This window comes from Talpa europaea (assembly GCF_964194135.1).
Source record: "Talpa europaea genome assembly, chromosome: 1".
Taxonomy (NCBI): Eukaryota; Metazoa; Chordata; class Mammalia; order Eulipotyphla; family Talpidae; genus Talpa; species Talpa europaea.
The window spans coordinates 42,650,637-42,660,787 of NC_140073.1; the positions used below are offsets into that span (position 1 = coordinate 42,650,637).

General features: G+C 41.0%; 2 protein-coding genes across 2 annotated transcripts; both read right to left on the reverse strand.

Annotated features, from left to right (window-relative positions):
* Positions 1-393: 393 nt before the first annotated feature.
* On the reverse strand, positions 394-2,098 carry LOC311182559 (olfactory receptor 56A4-like; the record flags this gene model as incomplete). The annotated part of the gene is made up of 2 exons (XM_084251429.1): positions 394-1,089; positions 1,850-2,098. The coding sequence occupies 2 exons, from the start codon at positions 2,096-2,098 to the stop codon at positions 394-396; spliced, it is 945 nt and encodes a 314-aa protein (XP_084107555.1).
* A 6,276-nt stretch (positions 2,099-8,374) lies between these two features.
* On the reverse strand, positions 8,375-9,328 carry LOC311177974 (olfactory receptor 56A4; the record flags this gene model as incomplete). Its single annotated transcript, XM_084244269.1, has 1 exon — positions 8,375-9,328. The coding sequence occupies one exon, from the start codon at positions 9,326-9,328 to the stop codon at positions 8,375-8,377; it is 954 nt and encodes a 317-aa protein (XP_084100395.1).
* Positions 9,329-10,151: the final 823 nt, after the last annotated feature.

Below are 10,151 nucleotides of genomic sequence, written 5' to 3' on the forward strand. Positions count from 1 at the left end.
TCGAAGTCCTCATTGGCTTCCCCAATCCTACCTATACCTTTCATGCTCATTTAAAGTGCTGGCCCATACCTGACCTATGAGTTAAATATGAGAGATAGAATGTAGAAACTGATGAGTAAATGGAAGGTATTAAATACTTATTTAATGAATAAGAAATTGATGGATCACAATGGTAAGGGGTCAGAATGAAGAAACAATGGATATCTGAACATGGGTTCAATGAGGATTTGAGGAGGGATTGTGAGAATCAACAGTGTGACAGTGGTTGAGGAAGATTTAGGTTCAAGATGAGGGTAGTAGCATGGATGTCATATTGTGCTCCTTGTGGCATTCAGATGAGGCCCCCAGTAAACATGCCCAGGCTTCAATAATCCCCAATCTTTGACTCAACTCTCAACGCTGGTACTTGAGTAACTTGATAATCCCTTGCTTGATTTCTTGGGTTCGTACACCGTAAACAATGGGGTTCAGGGCTGGTGGAATGAGGTGGTGCAAGACATTGAGAAGAATGGGTACCCCTGCGGGCACCTTCTTTCCTAACTTGTTTGTGAAGATGAAGACTAGCAGCAATGTATAAAAGAAAAGTATAAGAATGAGATGGGAACCACACGTACTCAAAGCCTTGGTGGCTGCACCACCCGACTGCAAACGTACAACAGCCCTCAGGATGAAGCAGTAGGACAGCAAGATGAGTACCAGGTCAGAACCCAGTAGGCACCAAACACTTACAAACTGGTAGAGTTTGTTTAGGTGAATATTGTCACAAGAGAGCCTTGCTACAGAAATGTTGGCACAGATACAATTCTCTACCACGTTGCTGGCACAGTAGTTGAGTCTGGCAGCCATAACTGGTGTAGGAAGTGTGGCCAGCAGATTGCGGAAGACAATGATGATCACTGCATTAATGACAAACTGGTCAGTGATGATGGATGTGTAGCGCAGCGGGTGGCAGATGGCCACGTAGCGGTCATAGGCCATGACCATGAAGGTGGAAGACTTCATGGGAAGAAATGTATTCATGATGAACATCTGTAGGAAGCAGCCTACAAAACTGATGTGCTTCATGTTGAACCAGAAGATGAACAGGACCTGTCAGAATCATTATTCTCAAAAACTGTGCATCTGTTCCACCATAGGGTACCTAACTCTGCAAAAAACCTTTGAGTGACTTAAACCATTCATATCCCCAAATCACAGACCCACAGTTTCAGGAGATAGTATCCTAATTTCAAATGCCTTCAATGTACAGCCCAATCTCCAGAGTCTGATTTATACCTGTTCTCTCCTGTATAGACCATGCCTTTATTTAAAAATAAAAGAACTCTCCAGAGTTCTTACCCAAACTCCACCAGACCACATCTGCTCATCTAAAGCTGTCACAAGAGCATAAAGCCAATAAGGCCAATACTTATATTTAGACACCCTTTGACTTCTTCACACACTTGAGAAACCTCTTCCAATGTGCTCCTATCTCAGTATATGTGCATGACATAACCATGCATTCAGTTATATTTTGCAATGTAAACTCCTGATCCCTTGGATATAGGGATGGGGTCATTCAAAGTCAAAAGGAATAAAGAATATTCCTAGAAGTAAAATGTTCAAATCTGGGACTATCTCAGATTGGGAGAGGGTCTGTCAGTTGGGAAAGAAAGAAACCTTAAAACAAAAACATTGGGTATTGCGAATGAGAGGAAATATATGTGAGACTGCACAGACCTAGTGTGATGGTGTGGGTGACTCACACTGGGTTTTCCTTCAAGTGTAGGGGGACTTAGAGCAGCAAAACAAAATACTGTTTAGAGAAAAATGACTCAATGCCTGAGAGAGAATCCAGGGAGAGTCTGACCTTGGGAACGACGGTGAGGCAGAGGATGACATCCAGGAAGGAGAGAATGGCAAGCAGGTAGTACATGGGCTCGTGCAGAGATGCTTCAAGCCGGATGGTGAGTAAGAGCACAAAATTGGCCCCAAGGGCCAAAACCAGAAGAGGAGCCAGGACTATAGATAGCCAATGCTGTGTGGCCTGCATTTCTGGGAAGCAGATCATCAGGAATTCAGTCACCTGGGTCCCCGTGCTGTTGAGAGATAACACCATGGCTGGCAGGTGGGCCTGGAAATGACTGAAGGAAAAGAGACAAGAATTCAAGGTTTGGCTGTTTCATTAATATCATCTGGAGGCATTTATTGAAAGAAAATGAAAGCAATAATACAAAAGATTTATGCACCATTATGTTCATAGCAATGTTATTCACAACCTAATCAACCTAAATGCTGATCCACAGATGACTGGATAAAGGAACTCTCTGTAAACTCAGTGGAATACATTAAAGCAGGCATTAAAGCAGATGAAATGGTGCCTTTTGGCATAATTTGGATGGAGTTTGATATGATTGTGCCAAGTGAAAAAATTAGAAAGTGAAAGACAATTACCATGTGTTTTCACTTATTTATGAAATACAAACAACCAAAGAAAAACACAAGTGACTCTAAACACTGAACACACAAATAACTCTAAACACTGAAAAACATGGTGGCTACCACAGAGGATTGAAGAGGGATAAAGTGAGGATGTGGTTCCACGTGGGAGAGAGAAGCACATGTACATGTTGAGGTGGGAAGTTGTACTCCCCAAATTATAAAGCTTAGTAAATGAATGGCAAATAAATTCTGATGAAAGATAGAGAATCTCCTAACTGACCTAGCTGCCCCCACAAGTCTATTGACATAAAATCTGTCTTAAATTTCGAACTGGACCACATTAATCCTTGTTAAAAACAATGTCCTCAGCATTCATAACTTTATGAATAGAGAATAACTCCCTTCAAATGAAAAGGTGCCCAGCTCCACAGGCATCCACCCAGCCCCTCACAGGGCGCTATGTTTGGACTCACCTCTATGCTTTATGCATCCTATCCTCCGAGAATCATCTGTTTTGCCCTCAGATAACCAATTTCTTCTGCTAGTACCATTTTATCTGTACCAAGAGTGACGCCTGTTAGAATTTTTTTCTTGTTTACTCTTTTAACACAGGTAGCTAGATGCCTTTCCTGCCCATTATTTCTCTCTGATCCTTAAATCCCCCAGGCATGCTATGAAATACAAACAAAATTTCCCTATACTTGGTGATGTTTCCTATTTGTTTTCTAAAAGGCGTGCTCCATCTGTCGGCAATGAAATCTCATCTTTTATTACAGCTCTGAGCGAGCACTGCAGGGTGACGAGACAGGTGCTCAGTGAGTGTGCTTAGGCAGATGCGCCTGAGAGACCCTTGAAAGTGTTACAAGGTCCTTGACGAATTTAGTTCACATCTTGACATCTTGCTCTACTCTAAACCACTGACACCCTTGATTAACAGTAAAAACCTGAACAAAGCAAAATGGAAAAATTAGTGTAGTAATGAAGGGGTGGGGGAAGCAACCTACTAGTGAAAATAATAAATGCAAAAGAATCCAGTGTAGTGTCTTATTTGAATTTGGCGACTGCTTTAAAAAACAGTGCGCACTTCTTAGGACACAGAGAAAAATATGGAAATGAGCCTTCCAGTGCAAGGGGAGACCTGAGGAATGCTTCAATATGCCCGGGAAATGATGTGACAGAAAGTGGAGCTTCAGTTCTCTGTGACCATCTTGGCTCCTGCTGGTGAAGGAGTGCTCAGGTTCAGCTGTGTCCTGAAGCAAAAGAAAAGTCGGCTTCTATAGATGAATTTTGGGGCATGTTGCTGAACTGCCCCGTGCACAAAATATCTTCCAGTGAAGGTTTGGAATCATTTTTTCCCCCCTTGACTATATAGTGTGAGCTTCTTATCAGAATTTTCTCCCATGCTTCTGGTCCCAAATTACCTGGAAAACTTGTTGAAACACAAGTTTCCAAACCCAACCCCCCAGTGTTTCCAATTCTGTAAGTCTGAAGGGAAGTCAAGACTTTTGCCTTGCTAACAAATTGCTCAGTAATACTCTTGCTGCTTCTGCAGAAACAATGCTAGGAGGATGACTGGTTTAGACTAACCCTGATACAAGGCGACTGCTCGGTTCAGCCAGCTCATGTCACAGCTCTGCTCAGCCTCATACATCAAATGAACTGTTTCTCCCATTGTCTTCAGTCATTTAATCACAATTCTGGTCAATTTCTGGTCTCCCAACTTGAAAATTAATCTTATTCCCATGGACCCTGTGAGAATTCTATAGGCTCCTTTTACGTGGTTTTATGCCTCTAACTGGGTCTGTAGTTCTTAGCTACCTCTCCCAGGAGCAGCAAAGTTCGTTAAGGTCAAGGACAAGGTATCCTTCATTTTTCTCTGTGGCTATTGATACAAATCTGGACACTGATACTATGCCTCTAATAATCAAAGAAGGGACATTCTCCAGGCAGCCTTCCTGCTGGAGACAGATCTGAGCTGACCTCTTCTGAGCTAGGTGACCCACAGTCTAATGTGCTCATGGCTTTCAAAGTCCTTACAGACTAACGTTTGAGTGAAATGTTATATATTCCCTGATATATACAACGCATTAACTTGAGGATCAAACTTAACCATTATATTTGGCTTTCCAGTGCACGGTTCCCCAAAATACATACTGACAAAGTGTCTCCGAGCAGCAGTCACACCCTCGGGCACGGTGTGACTCCTCAATTTCCCACTGGCCTTCTTCTGATGACTGTAGCCCCTGGGTGACCTTATGAAGATGCGCTTTCTATAATAACCACTCTCCTGAGACTGGAAACACAGCTAGTTTGGGAATCCTGCTCTCATGGGCTCCTACCTCCCTATAGATGCACACACACTTCCAGTGTAAAATGAGAGATTTCTGAAACAGATGAAGTAAGAGTGGTGATCAGCTTATATTTTCCCTTGAAATGTCTGAAAGTTACCTAAACTGAGATGTACTATTTGCACTGGAAAGGACTAGCACATAGGGATGAATCTAAGAAGTCAGACATCATTAGACTCATGAAATAAATCATTTAACATGTTGCCTATTAGTTTCATATACTAGCAGAAAATTTTTTCTGAAGTGAGGACTTTTTAATGATTTATTTTATTATTAATTTTTTATTGTTTTAGAAATATCTTTCCACAATAAAATGTCACTTCAAGAGAAAGTAATTACATGGAATTTTGAACACTAATTTAAAGTGTGTACATTTAATTAGACTGTAATAAGTCAGTCCTTGATGAAATGAGAGCCCTCTCCTTGCCCTTTATTCCTCTGTATCCACTAACTACCTTGAGCAGAAGCTAGTAAATCCCTGATCTCCACTATAGGTCTTCTAACAGTCACAACATTTCAACTCTTTTCTCCACGTTTGACCTCAGAAATGAAATGTTTTCAGATGGAAGGTTTAAAACCTAGAACCAGAGGCCTCCCTGGTGGTCTTGGGGTTAAGTCTCAAGGTTATCACTATGAAGGCCTGAGTTTGATCCAGGGCCAGGGAGCTGACCCATATTGTACAGCAGACCTCTCCTATCTTACCTGCTGCTCTCCTTAGCAGTATATTTCAGTAAATCCACCTGTTCTGCCCACTAGACGGTCTCTAGTGAATCCTCTCACCCCATACTTCCAGCCTGTAACCCATTTCTTCTATGCAAAAATAAATAATCTTTAAAAAAAAACCAATCACCTAGGCTCAGTACAAAATAGCAGCAAAAATCGAGCAGCGTTAATGCAGAATCCAAACTCATTTCAACAATTTTCACCCCTGTAACTCTCACTTTGTTTACTTGGTAACTGCCATCTAAAATGTTTGAATTTCTCAGGATAGAAGTTGCAGAATAAGGGACTCCCTGGTGGTGCAAGAGGTTAAGACTCAACCTATGAAGCTATCCCTAACCACTGCAGCACGAGTGGAGCCCTGGCCGGGAGCTATGCATATGGTGCAGCAGACCTCTCCTGGCTCGTCTGCTGGTCCCCTCAGCAGTGTATTTCAGTCATTCTACCTGTTCTGCTTCCCACACTGTCTCTGGTGAATCCTCACACACACACACACACACACACACACACACACACACACCCCTCTGGCTGTACCCCAGCTCTTGTATGCATAAATAAATAAATCTCTAAAAAAAAAAAAAAATGGAAGTAGCAGAATAAGAGACAGAACTTTCAGAAGCAAGGGCAGAATGATTCAGCAGGCCATCAAATGACCCTGATGAAGTGCTGAAGAGCCCAAATAAACTCAAGTTGGTGCTTTAGTTGGTTTTGGATGATGTCCTCAGCATCATCAATCCAAGTTGCTAATTCTGCCATGTTTTCTCCAAAAACATAAGCCAAGTCTCACCTCTTATGTAAGGATATTTTTTGTACAAAACACCATTAAGATGAAAAGAGAAATAATGTCTTAAATTATAACAAATAATCTCATTAAAGCAGTGAGTACTCCCTTTTCTCAAATGTCTACAAGTGAAGATTGCTTTCAGACTAAACCTAATCTTAATCCTGCCACAACCAGAACAAGTCTGGACACAAGTCTCCCGAGTGTTAGATATCAGGTTGGCCACTGTATTTGTTACTTCAGCACAGCCCCTCCCTGTCCTTGTTTCCCAAGTTGGAGAAGTTTTACCTCTACAGCTGTCCCTTTCTCAACTATGTCTTTCTACCTAGATTCTGTAGTCTCTAGTACAGCTGGCACTTCTCTTGGTAAAAACCAAAGATCATGAGGGAAAATGACAAAGGGCTATAAAATGATTAATTCTTGTCATCTGGTGCATAGAAAAGAAAAGTCTAGTACTTATATCTTAAAGTTGAATAATATTTTTTCTCTCCTGGCCACTCTATTCTATCTCCCTTGTAGATGCAGAGCTGAGATGGACTTTAACATGTTGGGGCTGACCCACAGACATTCCAACAAAATTATATCTTTATGATTTCTACAACTTTGGGTCCTTAAACACCAACATCTAGGGTGTTCATTCTGATTTTCTTGTCTAAGTAGAACAAAGGCTCTAAAATAAAATATTACTTCTGCTAAAGATTTAGGTGGGTGTTTCAAAGGTAACCAGGCATAGTTTCCTCCAGGCTAATGCCTACTCAGTTACCTAATCATTTATGGCTGGGGTCCACCATATTGCTAATGTCATAATGTTGCCTTTCTTGTAGGTCAAAAAATACAGAGATGTTTTGGGTTTCCTGTTCTGAGCTACCACTGCCTGAAGTATTACATCCTGTATAAGCCTAATTACCTGCTTAAGTTATCTATACATTTAAATACAAAGAGAAAGAGAAAATAGAGATTTATAGTGTTTCCCCCGAGCATCTTAAAACTTTCATGCATTTAAGTGTTTCTTTGTAATAGGGGAGAGATATTCAATATTTAGGACCATACTCCGCTATACTTACACTCCTCCCACATTCTGTTTTATTATGTATTTCTTTCCACAGATAATTGCATTTTCCCATTTTATGCCAGTCCAGTCCCCAGTTTAGTTATTCTATTAGCATTTGCTGAACGTCTTTTACGTGTTTATTCTTCTGTTTGAATCACAGGAACTTCAAATGAGTAGACAAATACTGACCTCATAGAATTACAAGTAAAAGGAGAAAGAACTTCACCAGAATTATTTGGAAGGGGAGAAAGCAATATACATCTTTTAGAGCTATCCAGCTTACAAGCTTTTGTATTTAATATTTATAAAATTATTGATGTTATTACTAGAATTTTAATTCTCCAGAAACTATTTCCATATGAGCACAAAGAAAAAATTGCAGCAAGAGGAAGTTCTTAAAAATCCCAATCATAAACAAATATTTTCTCTTCCAAGTGCTAAACAGCTATCTAAATATTTTTAAGAAAATCATTAAAAAGAAGGAAAGAACTACAGGAAATTCAATTTCCTGGTAAATGACATTAGGTAAACATATTAATAAGATCTGCTAGGGCTAGAGGTGGCAGTGGATGACATATGTCATTCACTCAACTAAGAATTAAAGTTCTATGACCAATTCCCTATCTTTGCCCAAAATCCATTCATGACACAAAACCAGTTGGAACTGGTCAGGAAGAACCAAGAGATCTAACACACAACTAAGAATAAAGCAATTGAGGAAATGAAGAGGGATTGAAAATGACTGGTAACACATTTACTCTTTATTTGAAAATTCACATCACTGTAATTAAACTCTTGTATTATGTCTTGACAATGTCTAGTCACATGAGACCTGGGAAAACCTCCAAGAAACTCCGTAATGCAACAATCTATGGTTCTAGTCAATACAATAGAAAACAGAACCCAAGATATGTATAGCTTCATAATCAAATGAAACATCCAGAAATCCAATTCAAACTCATTTCTGCAGTATCAATTTAAAGTTCTGATGCAGAATGACTTTCCTCCATTATTAAGTTATATCCCTAATGTTGGTCTCACATATTTTGCTTCTCACAACCGTCTGAGTAGTTTCAGTATTCCCTGCTTGATCTCCTTGGTTCTCACACCATAGACAATGGGGTTCAAAGCCGGGGGTATGAGGTGATGCAGGATGTTGAGCATGATGGGGACATCTGGGGGAATTCTCTTCCGGGCCAGATTAGTGATGACCAAAACTAATAGGACCGTGCTGAAGAAGAGGATGAGGATGAAGTGGGAACCACAGGTGCCCAGAGCTTTGGCCATAGCTCCCTCTGCCTTAATCCTTAGCACCGCTCTCAGGATGAAGGAATAGGAGAGAACAATAAGGATGAGGTCGGAGCCCAATAGGGTCCATCCTACTGCAAACTGGTAGAGCCGATTGATGGTGATGTTATCACAAGACAGTTTAGACACAGACAGGTTGGTGCAGATGCAGTTCTTGATGATGTTATCTGCACAGTATCTGAGTCTGGAAGCAAGGATGGGCACAGGCATAGTGAGAAAGCCATTGCGGGCCACAATAAAGATGGCAGCCTTAACTACAAATTGGTCAGTGATGATGGATGGGTATCTCAGCGGGTGGCAGATGGCCACGTAACGGTCATAGGCCATGACCATGAAGGTGCAAGACTCCATAGTTAGGAAACTATTCATAATGAACATCTGAAGGAAGCAGGCAGAGAAACTAATAGATTTGTTGTCAAACCAGAAGATGTCCAGGACCTTGGGGATGACGGTGACACAAAGCACGATATCCAGCAGAGAGAGGAGGCTGAGAAGGTAGTACATGGGCTCATGCAGAGAGGCCTCCATCCAGATGGTGGTCAGGAGGGTGGTGTTGGCCCCTATGGCCAGGAGGAAGAGGAGGCTGAGGGGCAGGGACAGCCAGTGCTGCCAACTCTGGTAGTTAGGGAAGCAGGTGAGGAGGAATTCAGAAAATGGAACCGACAAGTTATTGCTTTGTGATGCCACGTGCTGTGTCATGATCCCCACTGACATTTCAGAAGACCTTGGAGGTTAAGACAAGAATAAATTCATCCATACAAATCAATACCAATGGGGAAGTAAATCATTTCCCAAAGAATCGTTGCAAAGTAATAAGAATTAGTTGTCTGGGTATTACTTTAAGTACTTTATAAATGTTAATTTTTACAATTTTACTAAAGATTCTGTAAGTATTTTTAAGTGCTTTGGGTAGATTCCTAGGAGTGGGATGTTTGGATCATATGGTAGATCCATTTTTAGTGTTTTGAGGACTCTCCACATAGCTTCCCATAATGGCTGCACGAGTTTACATTCCCTCCCAGCAGTGCAAAGTGTTCCCTTTTCTCCACATTCTTGCCATCTTTTGTTATTTACAGTTTTTTTAAATATAGGCCATTCTCACTGGTGTGAGGTGGTAACTCATTGTGGTTTTGATTTGCATTTCCCTGATGACTAGAAGCTGGGGAATATTTAGATGATGGGAAACTATTCAGTCATCAAAAAAGACAAACTCATGACATTTGTGGCAACATGGATAGAGCTGGAAAAAAATATGCTAAGCAAAAAAAGTCAGAAGGAAAAAGATTAATATTGGATGGTTTCCCCTATATGTGCAATATAGTGAAACCAAACAATAGGTCAAAAAAAAGGACAAAACTTGCATGTTGACCACAGATCAGAGGCACACAGCAGGGAAAAGGGAGGGAGGGGAGTCAAAATAGGGAAGGGAGACACACAAGGGACTGCGGTGATGGTTTATGGATAATTTGGTGGTGCGAGAACTATGGGGAATACACCTGAGGGGAGAAACCAAATATTGTAC